Source organism: Oxyura jamaicensis, chromosome 20 (genome assembly GCF_011077185.1).
Source record: "Oxyura jamaicensis isolate SHBP4307 breed ruddy duck chromosome 20, BPBGC_Ojam_1.0, whole genome shotgun sequence".
NCBI classification, from domain to species: Eukaryota; Metazoa; Chordata; class Aves; order Anseriformes; family Anatidae; genus Oxyura; species Oxyura jamaicensis.
In genome coordinates, this window is record NC_048912.1 from 9,717,529 (window position 1) to 9,744,094 (window position 26,566).

General features: G+C 42.2%; 1 protein-coding gene across 8 annotated transcripts; it reads left to right on the top strand.

Moving 5' to 3' along the window:
- Positions 1–78: 78 nt before the first annotated feature.
- Positions 79–26,546, top strand: CASS4 (Cas scaffold protein family member 4). 8 transcript variants are annotated; one of them, XM_035343720.1, is made up of 8 exons: positions 79–4,000; positions 16,247–16,675; positions 19,663–19,767; positions 20,767–20,913; positions 22,245–23,573; positions 24,368–24,427; positions 25,132–25,207; positions 25,302–25,441. In XM_035343720.1, the coding sequence occupies exons 1-8, from the start codon at positions 3,956–3,958 to the stop codon at positions 25,307–25,309; spliced, it is 2,199 nt and encodes a 732-aa protein (XP_035199611.1). In that variant the 5' UTR covers positions 79–3,955; the 3' UTR covers positions 25,310–25,441. The 8 variants fall into 8 exon arrangements, with proteins under 8 accessions (XP_035199611.1, XP_035199607.1, XP_035199605.1 ...); XM_035343716.1 differs by having other exon boundaries at positions 16,132–16,675; positions 25,132–26,355; XM_035343714.1 differs by having other exon boundaries at positions 25,132–26,355.
- Positions 26,547–26,566: the final 20 nt, after the last annotated feature.

A 26,566-nucleotide genomic window follows, 5' to 3' on the forward strand; every position in this document is an offset into this window, starting at 1 on the left:
GGGTCATGTTATAGCTTGATGAATTAATCTGTTGTACTACATCTGGATCAGGCATAATCATAGACTTGTAGTACAGAATATGGGGTGTTTCGCTTTCAGAAAGAGAATGAAATTTAATGTTTTTCTTGAATGCTTTAGCTACACAAAACAAATTTCTTAGGCTTAGCAATCCTTTCCTTCCTCTGCCTCCCTTCAAGTTTAAAACTTTAGAAACATGGGAGGCATAAAATGGTGGTTCTGGTGGCTTTTTGTTGGAGGAACAAGGAGAACTGGAGCTTGGTGGGCAGGAAAAGGGAAGTCTTGACGCAGTTGCAAGCACGTGCTATGCTATCTCAGCAGCAACAGCCCTCCAACATTAAAACCAGTCAGCTAAATTGTTAGTGATAATTATTTGTTGGAGTGCAGCTTTTGTTCCTATTCTGTTAAAGAAGCTGTCTTTAAGCAACTCGGTTGTTACTGGTCTTTGGACTCTTATTTTTAAAATGCTATTTTGGTGTTTTAGATACTAAACCACTGCTGAAGTTGATAAGTTAGCAGCATGCTAGCTTTCACTTTGAGCTTCCTTAATTCCATTTAGAGATTTAATCTGTTAAAAACATCCTGAAATAAGCCCCTTTGTTTGATATTTGTCTTTCAGCACTACTTTTTAATAAGAATTTCAGTGGTTGTTGCAGAGAGAAAATTAAGGTGTACTTGGCTGCAGGATGCTCATATTGATTTGCTTTAAATAGCTTGATTTCTGTAGGTAATTAGAGTAAGAGGCCTTATTTTTCACAGTAAAAATAGTAAGTTATTTGCCAAATTAGTTACCTTGTTCCATTACTTATGTAGATGGTTTCAAAAATACAAGAGATTTTGCAGGGGTTCAGAGAGCAACGTGGATGACAAAATACAAAGAAAAAAATCTACAGGCTTTAGTGTAAATAGGATGTCCTCTACCTGAATAAAAGAAGTGTTGTTTTTTGGTTTTTTTAGATAATTGGAGTCAGGAATGCACAGTATAACTATAGGAAAAGGCGGGTGACCTGAAGCTAATTTGAGTTTGGGGAGCCTATGAGCAGCTGAACCAAGAGCAAGGAAGTAAGATTAGGCATATTTAGCCTGAGGAACTGCTCTCAAACATTCAAGGGTAGTGAGGGTACAGAGAATGTAGGTTAGGGAGGATAACCGATCTACCTTCTCTTGCCTACTGGAATATCTTCTCTAAAGGAGGAGAGGATTGTTTTTAATGTACTGTAATTTGAGTAAAATTGACAAGGCAAATTAAGCTTGCCTACAAGCAGACTTGTTCAGAGCTGTATCCAGAGAAATTACCTTCTCAACGAATGCTGTTTGTTGTTATCCTGAGCTCCAAGCTTCTGTTAATGCAGGTGGGAGGAAAAACAATACATGTTCCAATATTTGGGTTGTTTTCAGGATGAGCTTTAGGAAGACAAAGACTGTTTCTAAAGCTTTACCTACTCTTAAGTGATATACAAGTGGTTTTTGCTAAACTCACCACTGCTCTTGAGAGTAGACAAATCTGATGGTGTCTGTCAATCATGCATATTACTAGCAGCTTCAGAACAGCTGTTTATCTTAACAAAGGTTACAGCCCAGCTGTAACTATGTTTGATCTCTTGGGGCCCTGTTTTGGAATTGGTTTTCCTTGAATATTCAAACTAGTGTTAAGTGAGTCTCATGCTTTTGCACTAACACAGCTGGTGAAGGGAGCATCCTTGCCACTGTTTTGTCCATTACAAAATAGATAGCAAGCTTAGTAAAACTCTTATATGGGAGGAAACATCTATTTCTGGCTGTTTTGGTAAAACATCTCTTCCACTTTCTGCATTTCTTCCTTAAACAGCTCAGTGGAATTCCATGGGAGATACCATGAGATACGGTGAGAAAGGACTTGGGGGGGCTGTAGGAAGCCTTCTTCTGGTACTACTAAGTGCTCCTTAGTACTCTAGAAAGTGAACAGACACCTGCCTGCTCAGGTACAGTAATTAGCTAACCCTGTACCTTTGTGTTTCAGAATTTCTCTTGTTAGGACCTTCCAGTCTGTCTGAGGCTAACAAACTCTGTAATTATCCTGGTTTAAGCTCTTTGCTCCTTAAAGCTTAAAGGCAGCTTTGCTTCCAGGAAAAAAAAAAAAAAAAAAAAAAAAAAAAAAAGAGGAAGCAAATGTATAAACAAGCTTTTGCAAAACCAAATGCTTGCCTAAGATTGTGAGTTGCCATGGGTTCAAGCACATGCCAAAGAGGCAGCAGTGACCTGACACCCTTCCAAGAAAAAGGGATCTTCCACTGGATGACAGCTTAAACTCCACTGGCAAGACTTCTTGACCAGGAAACACCAATTTCCTCTCTCATTCTCACAGTTTAGGCAATCCTCCTTTGGCAAAGGAATGCCTTACCATGCATTCAGGGTCTGATCTCTTTAATCCCTGCATTACAGAAGGTAATCTCTAATCAGTAATTGTAGCAGCCCAGCTGAGGCAGGAGGCAGTGCTGGCCTGCATGCTGATGACAGCCTGTTTCACTCAGGAAGGGGGAGCTTCAAACTGCCTGTCACTTTGCTTTGTTGGAGCACTGTCTTGAAATAAGGCAGGGAAATACAACCAGAATTTGCCTACTCTTCATACAGGAGTGGCTTGAAATGAATATCAGTTCCTCTATTAATCAACAAATTCCAGAGCAGCTGCTTGCCCTCCCCCAGTTTCGCGGTCTGTACTCCCAGTAGCTACATCCCGCTGCGCTCCTCCGCTCACAGAAGCAGAGTCATGCTCAGGATTTGTTTTCTCAAGGAAGTCTCCGTCACCTGCCTGACAGTCAGTTGGATGCATCTGGTGTGTAACTAGCTCAGAAGAATCCATCATGAAAACATGGTGAGGTAATGCTGCAGCTAATGTGTTAGGCCAGCGAGCTGTGCCTAGCCAAAAGCCAAGCAGCTCTGGAGACAAATCTTGATCGTGGATTTGTAGCTTGGCCTGCCAGCACTCCTTGGCACTCTGACTTGGCAGTCAGTAACTGGCCCAGGGATCTAGGGAAGCTCGTTCCTAAAGGGGCACTGCTGGAATCTGGCTCGCTTGCTACCCATTGAGACAGATTTCAAACTTGCTGCTTAAGAGGGCAGAGTGGTCTGGGGGAAATACCCCTCATTTCCTGTACACACAGGCTGCCGTGTGAGACTGAATCCCAGGAAAAAACAAAATGCAATAAAAGAGAATTAGCTGAGAAAATTGCAGCTTGGGATGGGAAGTTGACCATGTGGCTGGAACAGGCCCTTCAAATGCTGCAGCAAAACTGCTCACTGACCAGGGCATCAGGACGTGCTGAAGCCTGTGCATTTGCTTTTCATGTATGTTTAAGCTTTGGTACAGCTGGGAGAAGTCTTCCACATATAATTCACCCCCAAGTATGTATGGAAATATATAAGATTTTCACAAGCTCCTTCATATATATCAAAAACAGTGCCTTAAATGATGAGACAGCTTCAGAAAGCAAGAAAAACGCTGGCTTAGAAATCCTGGGCTGATATGACTGTGGCAGTCTTATTTCCATCCAGCATTGTGCAGCCTCTTGTGGTACATAGTACTCTTGTATTCATTGCGTTTCTAAAAGAGGAAATACAGGAACATGTAGCAAAAAAGAAGGGTGAGACCTCTGACTGCGGTTAATTGCGACAAGTTGGTGACAGAGAGATCAAGGAAAATTCCACTTGCAGATAGACTTTTCTCTCAGTTCTGAATGCTAATAGGGTTTTTCTGCTTTGTTTTCTTTTCTTTTTCATCTTATCTGCTGTGGCAAAAACTGTCTTTCATGAGAATCTTTTGCACACATTCCGAAGTGCTTTTAAGCTGTCAGATGTCTTTTCTTGAGATGTAGTTCCTGGCACACAGTGACTGTGCAAAGCTGAGGGCTCTTCTCCCCGCGGTAATTATCTGTATTGCTCCAAGTGACACTGCTGGTGAATGACAACTATGGATAAAAACAGCAGCAGCAACAGAGCTGCAAAGGTATGTCTGTGTTTTCTTTTGTTGTTGTTTTTGGTTTTGATTTGAGTACAGCACATAATTGAAATATATATGTTCTAGAGTAGGGTTTGACACATAAATTCAACATTATGTTAGGTGATGCTGGACGTTTTTGGTATTCTCATCCTGAGGGATGAGGGAGGGCTCTTAGGATGCTAACGTACCTAATGCCTCTGTGCTTTTTGTTGTGACAAAGCCATTAATTAAAAGAAATGTTGTCTTATGGGGGACTCCAAACAAAGCAGGATTCCCAATAGCAAATACCTGTAAATAAGCTCACTTGTGAAATAATAAATATATAACCACAAGGTTCCATCTGTCTTCTTGCTGTTCTGTAATAACATTTGGTACGCTGTTATGTTGTGTGAGATTTACAGGGATACTCCAGATGAACAATTGCATGATTAGATAATTTCCCTACATTCCATGTAAAACAGAAAAAAGGTTTAAAATATTATCTGATTCTTTTGAAAGACTGAAACTAGTTTATGAGGCTTTCCACATTTACTTATATATTCAAATTGCACCTAATATATATTTTTTTATAGAGAGATAAAACAGCCTGCTGCAGCTGTAAGGGCCAGAGAATACTGAAGTCTCAATTCCTTATTCAATGCTTTGATTATCCTACTGTCTGAGAGCCTAATAACCAGTGTGATTCTTTTCACCCTGGTCTCAATATTTACTGTAAAGAAACTGCTGCCTGGAAATTTGATACAAAACTGGGTGTGGGAGGTTAGTACTATCTCATTCATTGCGCTCCAAATTTTCCACTGAGGCATGTAAAGGTAAGAGGACAATCGTGGTAAATCATCAGAACCTGATGCAGGACATCTATACAAAGAGAGTGTCTGTTTCAGGGAATGCTATTTTCGGGTTTTCTAAATGGCTTGCTGATGGTTAAATAAATGTAATGATGATGGTAGCAGGCTTGTTTCCAGTTCTAGTCCAAGGACCTTAGAAACAGCCACACCATACCCAGCCAAATTCAGGGGCAATAGTAACTAGAAAGAGACAAATTTCTTTCTGCTGTATCATTTATGAACTATTTAGCAGGGAGTATCATACAGTACTGTTCATTATAATATCTGAATGCTATGATTAGCACTGAAAGTCAAAGGATGTTGTTTTTCCTCCTATCTGGACTTCTTGAAGTACCTTCAGTAGCTTTTCTATGACAGGTGATACTTTGCCATTACTGCTGTGCCCCAACTCTTCCATCTCCACAAGGAAAACCACTTCTGAAAATGGGTTCAGTCTAAGATCACACTCAGAGAAATGATGTTATTTCTTCCTCGTTGCACCTGCGACAGTCCGCGCAGGAAATGTTGCACATCTTGGTGCAATTTAAAGCACGTTAGCATGACAGGCTGTGCTTGGGAAATATCTCTCTCATTGCTGGACAACATCTTCTGTGCTGCTGCCAAAAGAAAAACAGGAGCATTTCTTCGGCACACGTTAAGTTGATCTGACATTTTCCTCTCCTTCCAAAACGCTCAGTATAAATATTCCTGTCTTTTCCACAAACAAGTGCGGGAGTGAATGCCTGTTTCTGTGAGCTACTCTGTACCTGGGAACAGGGATACCCCCAGCCCCTAAGGTGCCTGCTGCCACTCACCCAGACTCCATCACAAACCTGGAGCAAAGACGTGTTCAGGCCACAGCCAATACATTGAGCAGGGAGTTATTTAAACAGCCAAGAGGAAATACAAGAGAGAATGGTAAAATCTCCATTTTTCTGGGCCTTGGGTAGTACATTTTGGACTACTCTCAGGGAAGCAGTCAGGTGGAAGCAGACTCAATGCCCATCTTTCCTGGGGAAAATCTTAGAGGTAAGACTGCCATGGGCAAAACAGCTTCAACACAGGGAATTTGTGCATCACTTAATTTATTGCCAATCAGCCACACTTCTAATCACAGATTTGGTTGGGTATTGGGAAAGACAAAAACCACAGACAATTAAGCAAGCACTTACGTAAACAACCTCTCCTTCTCAATCTCAACGTGCCTTGGTTTTGTGTGGGGCAGACTCATTCCCCCAGCCCCCCTCAGCGCAGGAGGTTGGGGCTGGGGTGCGGAGGTCCCTGCCTCTGCTCCCCGACTGCCCCAGTGCTGGTCACCCGCAGCCACAGTCCCCTGGGGTGTCCCCGCCCCAGCACACCGGGGATCCTGCCTGGGATTAACTCAAGAGAACATGTAATTGTACGTGAAGGTGGTTTTGTGGCAGTGCTGTTACTCATGTTTCTGGAACACCTCAAACACTGGTGGCACCTTGGAAATTCCTGGGTAGAAAACGAGTGCCTGTTCTTTTTCTGCTTGTAGCGGGGTGTTCAGGCTAATAAAAATGCTGTCTGCAAGAAGGAAAGGAGGAAAGAAAGACGCCAAAAGCATTCAAATGAGTTGTGCTGACAATCCTCTCTCATCTGGACAACTGCTTGCCCGTTCCAAGCCCCCGTCCAAAGGTGTGAATTGTGTTGAGAAAGCATTTTCAATTCAACATTTAGCATTTAAGATGCAGTGTGTCTGAGCTACACGATTGTGGGTGTGGGAGTGAGTATCTAATTTCATCTTAAAGCTGATGTGGAAAGAGGAAGGAAAACGCTGTAGGCAGAGAAAAAGCAGTGAATATAAAAGCAAAATTAGTAAAAGTGTAAAAAGCTTTGAAGCTAATAAAGATATTAACAAGCACAAATCAGTAAAGCCTGCTCATTTGCATAAGAATAACCTGGATGGAGCTCCTGCTGAGCAAATAGCAACTATGAAAAATTTTAAATAGCAGCTATTGTTGAACAACATTAAACAATTTTTAGTAATCAAAGAAACAAAGCCTTTCACCCACAGTTAATGTTTAGCTCTTCTCCTCAGGTTTTGTGCTTTGTAAGAAAGTGATTGTTTTGCAACGATTTCCATAACTACAACGAAGATCTGTTCAGTTTGTGAGAAATATGAAAATTTCAAGGCTTATAATTTATTTATTTATTAACACAAAATAACAGCAGTAACAAATGATGCTGCAAAATTCCGTAAAATCACTTTCTGGCTCATCCCCACCACTCTCTGTTTGTCTGCTAAGATGCAGTCGTAAAACAGAAAAGGCAATTCCGGGGGGCTCTGCAGGAGGGACATCTGGGTGTCCTGTAGCAGGCCCTCATTAACATCAGCAGCTGCAAGCCAACTGCACCACGGAGATAATTTTGCTACGTAATTAACTCCCTTCATTCCCAATAGCTGCTCTCCTCTAAAGCTCCCAGCAAAGGCAGTGGTAGGTGGAGGGAGGCTGAGCGTTTGCTTTCTAGGCTTCCAGCCAGCCCCTGGAGGACTCCTGCCTGCTCTTCCAAGCTGGACGGGGAGAGAAAGGGCTGGGAGAGATCATATCCTCCTGTTTTAGGTGATGGAGTAACAGGGAAATAGGAGACAACAGAATGAAGGTCAGTGTAAGTACTAGATTATTTTATTTCTGTTGCAATGAATTTAACTGCATTGTTTATCTCAGTTGTAATCAACGTGTGTCTGGCATTAGACCCGGATCTGCCTGGGCTGCTTCTCAAAGCATGCTGTTGATCTTGTAAATGAGTTACTAACAAAATATGAGGTCTACTTTTTTAAAATACAGTCTGAATTTAGTTGGGAAATATATATATATTTTAAAAAAAAAAAAAAAAAAAGTATGTCTCAGGAGGGTGAGGTTTTGTACCATGAATATTAGGCAGTAATGTGCCTTGCTCTATAGTGCATGATACTGGCTGGCTATGAGGATGCCCTTTGCCTTCCTCATTCGATTGGAAGTAATTTGTATAAATAACAACAGTTTCAGTTTTACCTCCCAAGAAAGAGGATGCTGTATTCTTGATGTCAATCTGTTACCAATTGCTAGGATATGAAGAAAGAAAATATTTTAACAGCTTGAGTCACTCCGATGAAGTAACATAAGGTCATTTGAATGCATGTCATATGAGTATGGGAAAGGCTGTGCACTCTAGGATAGTGACTGACTACATCCTACAGATCATCTGCAAAGAGAACTGAAGCTCAAAAGAGGAAAGGAGCAGTGAATCTTTTTATTTTTAGGAAATACTGCTTTGTTCTGGGAGAAGGGGGGAGTAAGTGGATGGATCGAATCCCATTTACAGTTACATGTAAGTGTTTTGTCACGGGCTTCCAGAGCCCTGCACGTGCAGACAGCTTTAGCTTGCTTTGTGCTAAGCAAAATTTATTTGGCTGTGAGGCCAAATGAATCTTTCAGTCTGGCATTACAGCTGATCCCTGGCAGCTGTGACTCAGGGCTGGGACCTACACAGTCCCCACATGCCCTGAGTTAATGACAGCACGGTGGCAATGTGCAGCTGCTGCATGGGAGTGGTGCTGTGCCCCAGTCATCGGGGCTGGTGGAAATCCACCTCCTTCTTTTCTTCGAGGAAAGTTAAAACTTCAGAATTTTGTCCAAAAGGGTTGTTTTGGAGAAGAAGAAAAAAAAAAATGTAATTTTTGGGCAGATCTCTTCGATGAGGGAGATGGAGGAAGCCGGAGCGTTTGGGAGTTGCAGTGTTGCTGCTGATTCATTATGAATCAGAGAGAGCAGCCTCCTGGAGCCTCTGTCACTTCTGCTGCCTTCACGGCATCAGTAGAATCACAAAACCTGCTGCAATTCATGCAGTGGGCAGGGGTGGCATCCCATCGCCCTAGTGCACTCAGCAGGAAGAACTTACAGCAGTCACTGCAAAAGAATAACTTTTCTTTTGTTCCAGACAACTTATTTTAGGAATTTCTTGCCCGTTCCCTGGGCAGGCAGAGGACAGCATGGACCCAGCTCCAAAGAATTGCTGTTCAGCTGCTCTTCGCTTAGAAGTACTTGCAATGTCTTTAAGTCCATGTTTGGAAATAATTTTTGTAGTAAAATGCAATTAAGATACTAAAAGGTTTAGAAAAGTGCAAAAAGTACATTAATTGGAGCATATGAGCAAAAGCCTTTGGGTAGTAGGAGGAAACAAAATCTAGAAACATGTATATTCATTTCTGAAGTATCAGGAAACAGCAGTTTGTTTTTCCTTTAACGTGGGCATGAGAGCCCATGTGAAAACACTGAGTGGGAATGAAGTCCTGATTGCATGCAAAAGGGTGGGTGTGTGTCAGTTGGTTTTAATACAGCCAGGCTTTGATTAGCAACACTTGTGGAGGAAAGAGTGGTTAGGGGAAACTAACAGAACTGGCCTGCAATTCCCACCGCTGCTTGACCGACTAAATGTGAATCTGCAGAAGTTTTCACCTAAGTTTTTAAAAATCAGTTCTTTATTTTATCAAAAACTGATTTGACCATTCAGGACTTAAAACCTGACGATCAGTGTGTGTTTCCACCCTCCAAAAATCAAGTAACCCATCAAATAGGCAATAAACGCAAGTCCTGATATTCATTCATTCCTTGCTCATACAAAAAGATTTGAAACTTCTGTATAACAAGAACAGTCTGATGTTCTGAAATAAACAAACAAAGGCTGGAGCACCTTCTGCAAGCCGCAGATGATGCCCTTCAAGAGGGATGTACGAACCCTGCACCCAGAAGGAGGCCACGTGCATGTAGAGAGATCCGAGCACTTAATGCAAGTGCTTCTCCTGCATGTGTTGAACGTGTGAGCTCTGTCTGCAATTAACTGACTTGGGTAAAACTTAAATTGACTAAATTGGCCTACCCTTTGAAAGGGACTTAGCTGGGAAGCATGTTCCCAGCTAGCAGGGCAAGGGGAATGTTTATTTCTTCAGCTTTGTTCAGAGGTGAAGAGATTAACTGGAAATGGTTCTGTAAACATGTCAGAGGGTGTCACTGAGGCATGAACATAGCTGTATAGCAAACGCAGCCCGCTGCCTTGAATGGTCTTTTCCTTCTCCTCAAATACTTAAGTTCAACCCCCCCCCCCCCCCCTTTTTCTGCAGTAAAAGGCCTTACAGACTTCTAGAAATGTAAAATGCAGCTATGGAAGTTGGAAAAACGTTTGTGCTCCTCTACAAGAGAAGCTTCCACAATAAAAATTAACTTGTTTAAATTATCTCAATAGGTTTTTAAAGAGGCAAATTTAAGAAAATAGATGAAAAATATTTACCTTTTTAATTGAAAATGAAAATACTATGCAGGACTGGAGTACCTATGGGTCACAGGAAACACTATGCAGTAGTACTGGATTTTCCAAATGAGAACTGAGGGGAAAGGGAGTACAGAAATGATTTTAGCAGACTTGCAGGTAAGCAGCTAAAATGATTGATAATTGTGAAAGATTTTTTCTAGCAATGTTCGCATGTGTTCTTTTTTCATACTGCTATAGGCTGAAGATGCAGACTGGGATAAGAAAGTGGTCAAGATTGCTTAGTAACAGTAAATATTTTATAATGTTCTCACGTTGTGGGTTGGCTTTTTTTTTTTTTTGCCTTAGCACAGACATTCATCCTATATACAGAGCACAGATGCCAGCCTATGTGAGTACTCCAATTCTGAGGCTATAGGAATTGTTTCCCATAGAACTGTACAACTTTGTACAATTACCAGTTTTACTGGCTCTTTTCCTTTCTGTATTAACAAGCAGGAGTTAACAGTTTTCATTCTGAAGCCTCTCAAGTGTTGTTCTATAGTGGGAGCAGGATAAGGATGCACAAACTATAAAGATGCAAAAAAATCCAACTAGAAGGGAGAGTTCCTACCACGATCTTGTGTTAGATCCATTGATCTAAAATTCAGTAGAAGTAGGTGCGCTTCCAGGTACACAAGAACTTTTCTTCACACCTAGTTTAGTCGAACCCATGTCACCAGAGCTCTTATGCAGCAAAGCTATTCCCTATGGTTGGCTCAATAGACGTGACTGATCTGCGTTGCGGTTACAAGGTCACAGACTCCTGTATGGGGGACAGCAACAACTTAGAAGAAGGTTGCAGAGGATGCAGGCTCTGTTTTCTAGATCTGTGCTCTGTCGTCATCTTGATAAAAATGCTCTCAGTGAGAGGGAAGAGTAGCAGCACTGTCTGCCAAGGTGCTTTCTCATGTGGTGATGCGCTGGTTTTTAAGATGTTCTTTATCTTACAGTAGGTCTGTGGGTGGTTTTTTTAGGGCTGCTTCTGGGATGACAGGGAAGAAGCAACAAACGCCAAAGAAGAAAAACACTTTGATCTCATCTACGTTGCTTTAGAGCTTATTACATGCTGGTCAGTGCAAAGACACATTAATGAGATTTCATAAAATAACGAAGAACTACACACAGCTGGCCCGAGATGGCATTTTGTGGATGACAGTGTTAGACAGCCAGTTTCCGCTCCTCTGGTAATACAGAAAAAATGCAGATCCCACTGGCCCCAAAGCACAGCTTCCTCCTAGCTAAGCATCCCACAAGGTCTCTGTGATCCTGGGAATGCAAGGCTTGTTTATAGTTAAAGGCAGGTCAGAAATGTTTCTGCTTACATGACAGAAAGGGGCTGCCACAGTGATTCTTTACATATGTCCCAGGCAGCTGAAAGTGCAGATAGGGCCTGATTTCTGAGAAATAACCTCACATTAGATAAGGCAGAGTCTGTACTACAAATGACCTCATCCCACAAAACCCTGGATATGCTTGTTATACTTTGCTAGATGTGTTGTTGGACCAAATACTCACCTGCTGTAAACATAACCTTAACTTTTATCCACAGAATTGCTCCCGCTGTTACTGTGATCACAAAATCAATTGGCTAGGGCGGCTTCTCTTAAAAGTGTCTCAACAAACGAGCCGTTTGGAAGAGTTCTGGCATCCAGCAACTTCTCAGTAACTCCCTCTGTGTCACAATGTGAGCAGATGGAGCCTGGAGGATGCTGAGCTGCGGGGCTGGCTGGGGCCTGGGCGCTGGGAAGGGAACGGGGCTCAGACGGGCGAGGGCAAGTTCCTTACCCAGCCTTGCAGAGCTTTGGTTTACTCCGTGTGACTGTACCTTCCCTGTGGGAGCATTGCTGAGGATTTAAATTCAGGGGAACATGGGCATAAACAGTTTGGCATTAAGAACTGACCCAGCTTAGCTGCCAGTGTAGGTTTTTCTAGCTCTGTGGAGTTCAGCACCACCTCAAGCTCAACAGAAAAGCAGCTAATGCCTAGCGTGCGCTCTGCTGCCAGAACTATAGCACTCTCCAGGACCAAAGCAAGCTAGCTCAACGCTTCCCTGCATGCATATCCCATAAAACAGCTAAACACATCAGCACCTGTGATGTTAGGCATTGCTGGGAGTTTGTTGCATTTTATTTTACCAATATTAGGCTGATCTTCAGCAGTTGTTTCAGCATCCTGGGCTCATGCACGTTGAAGCCATAGCTGGGACTCCAAACATCTAACAAAAACTTGTACAGTTTCCATACCACCAGGTCCTGAGAGGCTGGTAAGTAACCAGAACACTCAGAAAGTAAGCAATAAAGGGGACTTACTACTCCTGTGAGTAGAGGAGCAAAGGGCAACAAAGGGCAAGATATGAAGGCAGACCTGTTTGACCTGCTGGTTTTTCACATTGTGAAGTTGTTCCTTCTTCTGATTTCTTGGTGGTGAGTGTTCAGCAGAAATTAAGTTACTTCAGTGGCGTGGTGTGGTGCTGCTTGTATTGGATTTACTACATGCTGCTGTAGCTTTCTGCCAGGTTGTGGACGCTGAGAGCAGGCAGAAGAGTCTGCTTAAAGGAAGAAGGTGGTTGTGTGTTTTGTGGTTTGGTTTTCTTGTTTTTGCTATTGCAGTGTGAGATGAAGATGCAAATAAAAGATTACTTCTGAAAGAGTTTTGCCTGGGACCTTCCTTTAGTTTGATGGTTACAAATTATTAATATTATTACTTATTTCTATCTTTCTTATTTCTTTCTATCTAAAGGAGAAGAAATCTTCATTAAAATACCTGACTTTCTCTGCCCTTCTTGAAATAGAATTATACAATGTATACACTTACACTGAAAATGAGAATGAATGGAGAAGACTTGCTCACAAACTCTATCACGTTGACCCCATGTCCTAAATGGTGAAATTTGATTTAGCACTGCCTTAGGTAGAAGAGTTTTTCATTTCATTTTTCTCTCTGACAACTCAGCTGACCCACAGAAATCTGACAGTCACCCAAATCATTCACTTTCTATAGTCTGGAGGTCAGGGCTTGTCTCCATTGCTTCCCTATTCAAAGTCTTAATTTTCCCAGGTTCCAGCCTTAGATACAAGATGATCTAAGAGAACAGGCTTGTTGTTCTAGCTAGGCTGGATATTTCCAAAGTTTCATTCTTTTTTCTTCCAACCTCCTGGTTGGCTTGCAATTGAGATGACTTCAAAGGCTCCTGGGCATTCGTGCTGCAAACTGATGTGAGCCCATACTCCTTAATTTGATCTCTACAAATCAGGGGCTGCCGTTCAAAATTTGAACTGCTCTGTTCTGCACTGAGCTGATGTCTCACCTCGGGTGTTTGCACAGTGTCTACTGACAAAATCAAAGGAGTGGGCGGTATGCTTCAAGTAAAGAGATCCCTGTGTTGAAAAGGTTTGATTTCCATGTTGTAAGTTTAAAATGTAACTTCTCATTCACTGGGGTTGTTCCTGAATACATTTATCTGACTTTGCTAAATGGAATGTTGGTCAGTTGAGTTGTGATGCTTCTGTGGAACACCTTTGCTGTTGAATGGAGTTTAGACTTCCCTGTTGCTTATGCTGACCTGGCTGTTCTCTTGATTCATTCATTTGGCAATGGAAGCAGGCTTGGCAATGTCTAGGAAGAGAGAAGAGGACAGCTGGAATAATTGCTCTTGCTAATATCTGCTGCAGTCATACTTGAATGCAGTTGAACTGTCAATGATGAAAGAGTATCTCCTCACTCTTATAACCTAGGTTGCAGCCTAGATGCACACAAATTCTCACTGATGTGTACGGGCCAGATTCTGACCTAGTGAAAATCAGCACACTTACTGTAAAAGAAATACAATTTGAAATTAGACTTGAGTAACTTTATACACAGGTTAATTAATGAATTGGGCTTGGTATGCTACTTCCATAAGAAAGAACTAGTTGGGAAAATGTTGATATTTGGACTTCTAAAACTATACCGTGATCCAAATTTCCTCTTATTTGTTTCAATGGAACTTGGAATAAAGGTTTTGTTGTATAATGTGTTAGAGAGGAGCTCAGTTCCTGAGTCCAGATGCCCTGTCTCTGCCACCAATATCCTGCCTGAGCTTGGATAAAGCTCTTTGTACTTCAGCTTCCTGTCTGAACAAAGGGGATGGTGGTCCTCTGTTCCTATACACATCTTTGCACCTTAAGAAGCTCTGTCCTTCAGCATCTGTAGTGTGCCCAGCAAAAAGAGACTACATGTCAAGCCACGTCTAGAAGTGTTGCTCATGAACAGTAGGAAAAGTTGGATGAAGCAGGGGAAGGGGGGTCAAGGGTTTTTGTTTGTTTCTTTATTTCTTCTTGTTTTGTTTGTTTGCTTTTTTGTTGTTGTTGTTCCATTTGTTTTGTTTTTATTCTTTCCTCATTTGTAACAGCATGTGAAGCCCAAGGCCATCCTGGGCTACACTCTGATGAGATTCCTGACACCCTGGCTTCAGCATGGGTGGTTCAGAGCATTTGGCACTGCCCAAATAGAAAGTGGGCTACCGTGTTCATGGCAAAACTACTTTAATCAGACTACACGATGGGGAAAAGGGGACAGTTGTCTGTCTCTGACAGCTGCTGATGGACCAGTCCATGTATCACAAAAAGGCCATTGTTCGTGGCCATTCTCACAAAGAAATGTGTGCTGCTAACAACAAGCTACTTTCATCAGCTGAGCTGGCAAATGGGCTTTCTGCTGCTGCTTCAAACCAGCTGTTTCTTTACAGCAAATGCTCTGCATAAAAATACAAGGCATCATGTTTCCTATTTGGGTACTATCTTTTTGGACATTACTTGCACTTTCTGATAAGAAATTAATGCTGGAACAGCCTGTGGGAAGCAGTCAGTTGCATTTAAAAGCTGAAAACAAATGGTATGTTGTATTAAAAAACACTCCATCACAGTTCTTTCTACCCTTTGCACAAATGCACCTGGTTAATAAAGCTACCTGTTGCAACTGCTTGTAATGAGTAAATATACCCAATATAAATATGATAAAAATAAAACACAATCTTCACATACATAGGCTTCAGCTGAGACAGGCATGGCAGTCCTGTGGTGAAGAAGCTTAGAAAAGATGAGTATTTACTATCTCACAGATTTTCTGTGTTCTTAGGCAAGCTGCTTATTCTATTCTTCCTTGGTTTCCTGTGCATTTAATAAATAAACAGTAAGATGGCTGCCTGAAGATGCTGGAAGATACTGAATACTCCAGTCTTCAGTGTATGGTGATGTCTGTGTCATGGAGAGGAGCATGTGCACTGTTTCAGGTGTGCTTGCCTGAAGATAAGTTCATGGATGCACTGCCCTGCCTTGAAGACTTACCAGCTATCAGGGAAATCAATTTGTTTGGTGCCACCATGCACGAAGTTGGATTTTTCTCCCTTAGCTAAAGTGTCACGTAAATTGTTAGCCTGGGATTCTGTGAACCAGTAGGATCCAGCTCCCCAGGTTGGGGTTGACAAGGACCCAGCTGAAGGCTGTGCCTTCAGAAGTGCTGCAGCCCATCACTGCACTTCGGCAGAATTCCTGCTACTGGCATTACCAATGGGCACATATTAAACTCCTCAGTTTGATGGTAGTGAGAGGTCTGTCTTCACAAGACTTTGGAAAGAAAAAAAGTTTGAGGGAAAATAAGTCTTGTGTGTGTTTCTTTTTTCAGGTAAGAAACAGTTAACCTTTCTCGTGCATCTGAAGGCCTCAGATAAATGAGGTAGCGGTCAGGGAGGGCGAGTTTTATTTTTAGTGGGGTGATGCATTTCCTCTGACTTCTGACAAAGAATCCACAGAATGCCAGTGGGGGGAAACCACCTATTTTTCATAGCATGATGTTCATAAAATCCAAGCGATAAATGTTGGCTCTGCTTTCAAGAGCCTCGGTAGGCACAGTGATGAAGAAACACATAGCAGCATTATGCCATTGCTGCACAACATAGTAGTCAAATGCTAGAAAACACTTAACACTCTGAAACCAATGCTGAGAAACGTTCTTTAATTCCAGCCCACTGGGTTTTATACTAAATTGAAATTAAAGCGGAGATGAACACCAAACTGGAAACTAGCACATTTCTGTCAGCGTAACATAACAGCACAACGCCATGGCTTTCTCTCTCCAGAACACCTTGGCAAAGGCGCTTTATGACAACAAAGCGGAGTGCTCGGATGAGCTGGCCTTCCGCAAAGGAGACATCCTGACAGTTCTTGACCAAAACGTCATCGGCAGCGAGGGCTGGTGGAAATGCTCCCTTCATGGCAGGCAGGGCCTGGCTCCTGCCAACCGCCTCCAGCTCCTGCCCGGTGCTCAGGCCCTCCCGCTGCCTCCTTCCACTCACGGCGATGTCCCGGAGCCACCAGCGGGCCAACAGAACATCTACCAGGTCCCCTCCGTCCCCAAGCCTCCTGTGGTATCCTCTACATATGAGAAGATGGAGGGGTGGGTGAAACCACCAGCCAGGGCCTGCACTCTGCCTGCCCAAGGGACGTACCAGGTACCAGCCCTGGCTGCGCAGCTGCTCAATGAACGGACCCAAAGCTCAACGCGTCAGGTAAGAGTATCAATGGCTAGTAAAGTAATAAATGTTGTTGTTATTAAAGTAATCCTAGGAGAAGGGAAATAATAATGGCTATTGGCCTGAAAAATCCAGGGGAATTTGCAGCGAAGTCATTCAAATAAATGGTGTTTAGGAAATTCCCATAAGCTCTCACAATTTATAGTGTTATGGGAAAAAGGCTGATCTGGGCAGTATATGAGTCTCCATATTCTGTAGTGTCTCACTGTTTCTGACAGTTTAAGGCAGCTGTAAAGTACAGCAGGAAGTACAGAATATGCTGTTTGTTTGGGGGGATATAAAAATGATTTACAAACCCATCCCAAAGTTAAACAAGACCCAGAACTCTCTCCCGTGGCTGTATACAGCATGCATCTATCCAGCGTCCTCTGGCACATGAAGGGGTCTTTGCAATCATCTGCACAGGAAGATGATTCGTAATAAACAAATTGTCCTTTGAGATTGCTGGCTTTGATGTAGTTTCTCAGAGTGCTGCTGTCTCTCTCTTTGGCTGTTTGAGGTTGTCATTACCCTTGCACAAAGCAGAAGCACCTACTTTAGACACGCTGGAGAACATGGGGTTGTTCAGCAGTGAATGGTGTCTGAACCAGCTTCTCTCCCAGCCTGTTTTTACTGCTGCTGAGACAGTGAGCAGGGTACGTGGGATGAGAGCAGTCACCAGTCCCCCCAGTTATGGGGAAATGCAACCCCAGTTTTCCAGGATTTCATTACAGCTGCTGGCCTGGCAATTTCTTTCTCCCTTTTCCTTTAATTTGGCATTCAGATGAAACCTAAGTGGAAAATGAAATTTTGTTAAGTGTCACATCAAGTGTCTTAACATCAAAAACTTGAAAGAATCAGCATAAAATTAATGGGGAATCTTCTATAATAAAAGATAAATAGAGCAGGTGTGAAGGGAGTTCAAGTGCAAGCTTTTGTTCAGTCCCATGAGCTCTTCAGCCCGGGGTAGCTCTTTATTCTGTGTGTGGAAACCACATTAGAAATGTTAATTGGCAAAGGAAAGACGTTCAGCCCTGAACTGTATAGCCTTTCATGCTGTTTTAATGAGCATTTGATTATGGGACTCAGCTGGCCAGCTTTCCTCCTGCTGTGTTGGAGGTAAGCTACAGGACCTGAGGTGCTGGTTCCTTCTGTGCAGCAAATGGGTGCTGGTAAATGGGCAAATTCAGTGCATCTCTAGTGACTGAAACCTACATTTTCAGCACTTCAGCTGCACACCCAGACCTCATGCACAAATACCATAAAGGCAAGCTCAAACAGGGAAATAGCTCCAAAAGACCCTTGTGCGGTTGTTGTGGTCTGATTTCTCTGCATTCCTAACCCTAAAGAAGGCAAGACATTTGCAAACTGAAGTGAGGTCAGTTCAGGTTTTCCACATTGTACCAGCAAATCAGGCCCTGAAGTTGTCATCTTTTTCTCCATTCAAGCCCAATATTAGAGATCACTGGCTTTTCCTATCTCTGTAATTTCATGAGACGTGCCTTGCTTACCCTACCAGGGAAAGGGGAAAGGGAAAAGAAAAGCCTTAACCTGCTTTTATTATCTAGAAGTTCAACTTTGCCTGAGCTGCCTCCCGCACAGCGTCACAGCTGCTGTTACAACAACTGTACCTTGGTGGTCACAAGCTGCACACAGATGCACTGCAGCATTCTGGACTGCCCCATGTAGATCCTACAGGACAACTGGCAAAGCTCCTGGCATACTCAGCTGTTCCCTGAGCAGTTGGGTAAAGCCACTGTAAGTCTTTTGAGATGATTGAAAGCAATAAACCAAAACTAAATCTATCAAAGCCTGTATGCTTTCACCCTATATAAAAATATTGTGACTTTATTTGTTGCCCAGTGCTTAGGGCATCTTCTTCCATTGCTGTGACTGAAAGCCCTATCAGTTAAAGGGAACAAATTATTTTATAGTAAGAAGTGATAGTCAGTTTCCTCTGCTGTATACTGAATAAGATTTGTCCATCTGAAAATGCCAGTTAGTGCTCTTCTGCAAGCAAGATGGCTCATGTTGTAGAGCATTGAGGGGGATCCGTGTTCACTCTCCTTTCTTTAGATGGGAGCAAAGAGCCCTCACAAAGACAGAGCAAGCAGTTGTGAAGCTGGAGTCTTGTTGCCCTACTATGTTTCCCCTAGTTTTAGCTGCTGCAACTATTATACGATGGAGAACACTAATTCTGATATCATATATTTTATTTTAATGCCTCATCTCCAGCAGCGTTTCTGTGGATCAGTAGTTTGCAATACTCCCTTTGTAAACCAGACATGGAGACCCATGCTGAATGAACAAAACTCTGTTTCTGAGGCTGATGAAAAGACCTTTCCCAACGTTCATATTTTGGCATCTTATCTAATTGTCCCACAGATCTGGTCATAGCTCTTAAAACAATGTTTTAAGCAAACAGGGGAATTTGTACTTGGCCTCAGTAATGTAATGCCCATATCAGACTTCCATTTACGGAGCTGGACAGGACATCAAGGTAATTATGTTTACTCCTTCCAAATGAGTAAATCCCTTGAAATTACGGAATAATGCATCTCAGCCTGTATCTTTTTGCTGCCATTACTCCTACTAAATACGGCCTGACCTAACGGCTCTCTGAGACTGAAGTAGAAATTCCCTTGCTTTCTTTTTTTAGTGGTTCTGCTTTTGGGCAGTAAGATTTAAGTGATAGCAGAAGCTTGATTTTCTCCAAATCCTTCCCTTCCCTTGGCTAATAACGCAGATTCCTTGAATTGTATGTGCCCATTCTTATCTGAAATAAAGCAGAAATGATGGCAAAGGATAAAAACATGAGTTCTGCTTGTAAGGTTAGCTGCTGTCTATCACCATAAGCTGAAAGGTTTTTAATCACTTAAGAGCTCCCTGTAAGTAGCCTATTCAGCTAGTTGAGTTTTCAAAGATGTCCTGAGCCTACTGTTCACTGCAGATCCCTCATTAATACATTTTTCTCCCCCTCTAAGCACCTGTTTACTCTCCCAAGAGCATCCCGGGCTTCAGTCCCAAACATCAGAAGCGAGGTGTACGACGTTCCCTCCATGCAGCGCCGCGAGTCCCTGTTCACGCGGGTAAGTCCGGCCGTGGTCCCCCCGTGTAGCTGGGACCCCATTCCACCTCCCTCCCCTCAGAAACATATCTGAAGGTTTAAGGTTTAATTCTAGAATTTCCCTGTTTGCTTTTTGCAAAATTTGGCAGAAAACCATGTATTTTTGGGGAAGTTCAAAGCATAAAGCAGTTCTCTTTTGAATTTGTTAGACACTTTAGATAAATGTGTCTTAAATATGGTTATGTTTCTAACAAGCACTTTTGGTTTTACTATCACCGAGTTCTGGGGTACTCTTCCACAGGTGAATCCCCAGTATCAGAGTGACCAGCCTCTCTGCTTTGGTTTATTTATTAGAAAAGGGGGGTTGTTTCTTTGTGTTCCTTGCCTAGGCAGATTTCAGGATGTTTGCAAAATGTCTCTAGTGTGTGTACAAAAAGCCTAAACATCACCCACACCACCCACCCTCTGGGCAACGAAATACAAGGGATGAGATCATGTAACCCCAGCTCATTCAGAGGAAGGACAACACGCTGATCAGGTCTTCCACTGAAGCATCCTGGTTCGTGATCTTCCTCTTGATAACCTGTCTCTGTGGAGAGCAAATGTCACCATTCCCTCTGCGTCTCTGCAGTGTGTCCCAGCGCCATCCCACTGCCCACCATGCAAAGGTGGGTGTGCAGGATCACAGCAAGTCACAGGCACCTTATCCTCCCTGGTACCAGCTGGCAGTGCAGGGTTCAGCCCACCTGAATTCATTTAGTACCAAGTCTTTGTTTTACCTGCTTTGTATCAATGGGGTGATCGTGCTCAGCCCCAGCACCAGGCTGCAGGTGACAGCTGCCTTGCACCACCTAGTGCCCATCCCCATCCTATCCAGCTCTGCAGAAAAGCACCAGCAGCTCTCCAGCAGATCAAGCCCTGATCCAAGCTCTATGATCTGAAAGCCTGTGGATACCAGTGGAGTCTTCAGTGGGCTTTAGCAAGGACTGAAGCCAACCTGTTTGTTTTTCCCTTTGGCCAGAGTGCTGCCACTCCGCCCACAGCACGAAAGGGCTCTCTGCTGCTCAGATCCGCCGAGTGCTTCCAAGAAGAGCAGCAGCTTTACAACATCCCATCTGGCCCAGAAAAAACAGGAGCTGTTAGCCACAAAGACTCACCAGTGGGCAATGTAAGTAAGGCTCGTTGGACACAAGAGAACAATCTTCTATTACTACACTGATGTTGGGCATGCGTGCTAAACCTTCCCCAAAGCGTGTCTGTAGGTGAGGATAACAGGGATATGACCACATCTTCAGTACAGTACTTTGTCCTTTATAATAAAGGGACGAATACTGCCTGACTCCTGTGTCAGGATACCTACCAGGACGAGGACTACCAATGCATTTGCATATTGGACAGCCGGCAGCAAAATCTCTTGCCTTTTCTTCTTTTTATGACAGTGTGAAAAGCAAATTCAATACCGTGCATTAGTGAATGTCAGATTGTTTGTAGTATTCAAGCAGACAGAAACAAATTCTTCCCCTTGGATGTGGCACTCCTGCCATTCCATCTGGGAGAGCAGCACATTTGGTTTTGCGGGCAATATTGAGGGGTAGGGCAGGCATCCCAACTCCTCCTCACTGTTTGAGGAGCACCCTTCCTGAAGAAAGGGCTGATCTGAAATTTCACAACAGAGGAAATGCCTCAATGGAAACTCTTTATTAGCTGAATGCCAAATATTTCAGTTTTCCTGAACAGTTTTAGGATCCGAGACAATTTTGACAGGTTCCCTAGCACATGCGCGTGGGCACTCCTAGGGCTGGGGAAGGGTTCCAGGGCAGACCAGCCCAGCACAAGAAACTGGAGGCTTCATCATTCTGTGGGCTTAAAGAGAAGTGCCATAGGTTCATGGCTGCACCACAGCTGGAGAAGCCAGACTTGAAGAGAGTGTGGTTTCCCCAGTGAAAATAAAATGGGGACCTTGGCATATGAGTAAGTGCTCATTGAAGCTGGCATTCCTGGCATCTTCATGGCTATTAACAACTGTGCCAACCAGCTGCAAAAGCCTGGAGCAGATTTCCTTTTGGAGGCACAGTTTATCATTGCTTCCAAAATCAAATTTTTCTTAGAATTCTTCATTCATGGGAAACTTAGAAAACGCTGGCTTTGGTCTAAAACACCCTTGTCTGTCATCTAATATCTAGCTTTTCTTATAGTCATTTCATAAAATAATGAAATGTAAGTGTCCCACACCAAGGAAGATCCCACAGATTTCACTGGCTGGGGATACTGCTGTATGACTTAATCATTAGTGCTTGAAATATTTTAACCTTCATATGTGCAGCTTGTGCATTTTAGAAAGGAAATAAAAACTATGGGTTAGATTTTTCACGGTATGATTCCATTGACATTACTGGAGTCACATACATTTGCACACTCCCATAATTCAGTTTTGCTTATTAAAAAAAAAAAAAAAAAAAAAAACACCACTGCTTATAAATCCTGTGTGCTCTGTTGCAGTTGTATGATGTCCCTCCCAAAAGAGAAACCAGTGCTTCAGGGAAGGGATTTCAGAAAAAGTGCTGGGGCCACTATAATACATTGCCAAATCCTCGAAAGTCAGAATGGATTTATGATATTCCAGTATCACCTGAACAAATGGGATTAGAACAAAGCCCTTCTGGCCCTTCTTTGGAGAACCAGGTGCTATACGATATACCCCCAGCCAGGTACAAGGCGCTAACAACAAGCACTGAAGCCAAAGTTGTGAATCCACAGTTATACGATATTCCACCAACACAACGGAAATTAGTGTTTCCAGATGTCCCTCTTTATGATATTCCACCCCCAAGGGACATGCTCCTTTTGCCACAAAATGGTAGCTGTGAGGCACCCCCAAGACACCTGGATCCGAAGGCTGAGAACCAGATTTCTGGAGAGAACGTTTATGATATTCCTAAAGGTTTGCCCAACACTTCGCAGTCCAAGAAAGAGAGGGAAAAACCCAATAGCAGTTCTGGAACCCAGGCATACTGTGTTCCGGTCCAGATCTCAAGAGACACCAAATTGGAACATGACAGATCATCTGTTTCTAGTGCTGACAGCAGAAGCAACACTGTCTCTACATTCTCAAACCCTCCTGCTGAGCTTATGTCATCATCAGAAGAGCCTGTCAAAGAAATTAAACTGGATCTTGATGTAGCCATAGAGACATTGACTAGACTGCAGCATGGTGTATCCAGCTCAGTTGCTAGCTTAATGATTTTTGTGAGTAGTAAATGGAGATTAGAAGAGCACCTGGAGAAAAACATTGAAGAAATTCATAGGGCAGTTGATCACATAAAAGTATCACTCGGAGAATTCTTGGCCTTTGCTCAAGCCATAAAGGTAAATGCCTCCTACATCACTGATAATAATCTTCAGACAAGAATTAAAAAACAGCTGGAAATTCTTATCAACTCATTCAAAATCTTAACAGAAACAAGAGAAGCTCTAAACAATTGCAACTGGTCACTAGAGGCTTTGGTCCTCAGGAAACCTCAGAACAACCCAGATGATCTTGATCGCTTTGTTATGGTAGCTCGCACAATTCCAGATGATATCAAGCGATTTGTATCCATCATCATTGCCAATGGAAAACTTCTCTTCAGAAAGAGTGAGAAGGAGCAAGAAACGAAGCAATCAAACGTGAGCCCAGAATATAAAATGGCAAAACAAATCCCAGTGCCAAGAAGAATAGAAATAGAATCGCTTCAAAGAAATGCTCAAGACAAGCCGAACCAAAGTCAAGTCTCCCAAGAGAAAACAAAAGAAAATGCTATTGAGGACTGTGAATATGTTCAACTACAGGTTAGTATGATAGGATTTTACATATATTCTTGATTGTTTGCAGACATTAAGTCATTAGCACTATTTTATCTTTGCATCCGAGCAAACTTCAGTTTGCACAACTACTTTTTGATGGCACAGGTGCAATGACCAATAATTTTAAGTCATAAAGAGAACTGGCATTAGAGAATTTGCCGACATAGCAAGACAACAGTGAGAGAAGATTTTTAGCTTGTCGGTTTAAATTACTTTGAGAGACTTTAAAAAACAAACAAACAAAAACTTTTAGCTAGGTGTTAGCAATTTTTTTCTTCTCTTTAGGCTAGTAGTTGTTTACTTGCCCGCACATTTCATTTGTTGGCTCTGAAATCATCATACAAGAAACATTGACTTTCTAACTTGAAATGTATTACTTTTGTAGAAAATTTCAACTTAACAAATTAAACTCTGAATTATCAAGCTCCTTAGAATAATTTTGGACATTTGTTAGAATTAATGTTCTTATAATTACTGAAATGTCTACTAAGAACCTTCCCCTTTATTGGTTTTGCAAAGAAACGTTGACTTGTCCTTAGAATATATGAAATGCTTTGTTTTGTTGAAGCTGATTTCAGTCTTAGACCTTGCAGGATCCTGACACTAAAGTTTTAGTAGAAAAAAACTGCAGTTGTTTCCAATATGTGTATCACTGTAGTCCGTAACATGAAGCAGACAGATTTCATGTTACTTCTCCCAAAATAAGTGGAAAAGCATATTTATACTTAACTATTTTATGCAAACCATTTCAATTTTGCTTTCACTTTGATTTTTAACAGGCACAGAAAATCATTTCAGGTAAAGAAGTATCAAAGAAGAGTACGGATTCAAAACCAAAGGTATTTCTGACTTTGAAAACTATTACGTACAAGGACTTGTATTTCCTTATTTCTGTGCTTGCTAAAATTCAGAATAATTTGTGTTTGGAAGCACATACCTATACATAAAGATCTATTTGTTTTCTCATAGTTCATTTTCCCATAACTAGTTCTTCAAATAAGTGCTGAAAAACAATGCAAAATATTTTCCTCAAATGTAATGAACTACTCAAAGTTAAAGTCATACTGTTCTTTATCTCTTTGCCTGTGTGTATCATTTGGGATAAGGCTGTGAAAGGTTGTATTTCAAAACATCTTGTAATGCACTGTTATAAAGATCGATTCCCATTACAGTACAGTTTTAATCATTCATAACCCTCGTGAAGACAGTACCATTAAAAGTCAAGTCTGTGTTTTGCCTGAGAGCTTGAAGTCCAGACTCTATAAAGAATTGATGTTATCTATAGTACTTTGTGTGCTATCCATTACTAAAATTGCTTTCAGTGAAATCTGTTTAGGGAAAAGGTAACTGGGAGAAAACAGCGTTATGAGGCACAGTATTTGTAGGAAGAAAAATGATTCCAAAAAAATCTGGGCTGGGGCGATTTGGAGCCTGTTAACTAAAAGAACTCCTTGTAAGTGAAGAAACATGCAAACAAGTAAAGAAACAACCAGTGTGACACCAAACTGACTCTATTTACTTTTTTTTTTTATCCCTTTCTTAGGTTTTGCCATCTTCAAAAAAGAATGTAATTCAAAGCAAGCAAGACCCTGCAAAGAAAATAGCTCTTCCAGAACATTGTCGGCTGTGTTTTGGTGCGCTTCACAAGGCAATTGCTGTATTTAATAATAGTCTGAGCAATAACCAGCCACCTGAAGTCTTTATATCCCACAGCAAATTGATCATCATGGTGGGACAGAAGATAGTGGATTCTCTCTGCCAGGAGACTCAAGAAAGAGATGCTCGGAATGACATTCTCCACAGCAGCAGCCGGTTTTGCAGCCTCTTGAAGAACCTGGCCCTTGCCACCAAAAACGCTGCAATACAATATCCAAATGCAGACGCAATGAGGGAACTTCAGAATCAAAATGATGAGCTGTATAAATACACGCAGCAGTTTAGAGCAATGATGGAATGAAAGATGCTTCATGTTTTTATTTTATTTTTTAGAACAGTGGTGAAAACTTGAATCTCTTCATTACTAGAGTTCTCTTTGCTCCCTTTGTGTAGGAACCAAGAGGGGAGCAAGAAGCTCAGTGCTGCCAACTTTGTCATCCCCAAGTATTCCTGCCAGGTTGTCCTCTCTCGGGTACTGATGCTCATTTAGCAGGTGAAGACCCACACAATAGCAGAGACAGAGAGGATTTGTAGTGTTAAATCTGTACTTTCCCTCCGCCGTTCAGACACTGTATAGAAGTGTTATCATCTTACGGTTGGGGCAGAAATGTTTGCTGTGTATTCAAGCAAATTTTATTATCTGATTTTTATTTTTTATTTTTATTTCTATACAGATAAATATATTTTCCTACTTTTCTTTTTTTTTTCCCTATTTGGGTATGTAAAGTCTGTCTTTAAATTTAAACATACTGTTGTGTAAGTTGTGATATTGCTATGTGTACCCATCATCGTTTCTAGAGCACTTGACCCAAATCTTGTAATTAGGGGTGAAAAAAGTATCTGAAGAATTAGCTTTGCAGCTGTTTAATGTACAAATGTGTATTACAGGATGAAATCTGCATGGCATAGATATTAATCAGAAGTGTTCCAGCTGGTTATCTGAGCACTGACAGAAAACTGGGGGTTCTGCCTTGCTGTGTACAGCCACGAGGAGCTGTTCCTGGTGCCCTGCCTCGGAACAAGCTGGTTTCAGTCAGTAAATACAGAATAAGTTGGTTTCGGTCAGTAAATACTGAGGCTTTGGACAAGCACCTCAAGCACATGGGCGATGTTGATGCTATTTGGGTTGTGCTGCCCAGAGCACACCTTGCACCTCATGCTTGGGCACTGATCTCGTGGTGCCGCCTCAGGACCGGGTGATGATGTAGGCCCTGTAACGACCCCTGTGGACTGTTTCTGTGCCTGTTCTCGTTTTTATTTTTCTTGACTAATTTATTTTAAAGTATTATCTGGAATGTGAAAGCCGGGCCTTTCTGGTCTAT

Coding starts and splice junctions, on each gene's coding strand:
- CASS4 (XM_035343714.1), top strand. CDS start 3,956: ATGACAACTATGGATAAAAACAGCAGCAGCAACAGAGCTGCAAAG. Junction 4,001..16,246: donor GCAGCAACAGAGCTGCAAAG/GTATGTCTGTGT, acceptor TTCTCTCTCCAG/AACACCTTGGCAAAGGCGCT. Junction 24,428..25,131: donor GTACGGATTCAAAACCAAAG/GTATTTCTGACT, acceptor TCCCTTTCTTAG/GTTTTGCCATCTTCAAAAAA.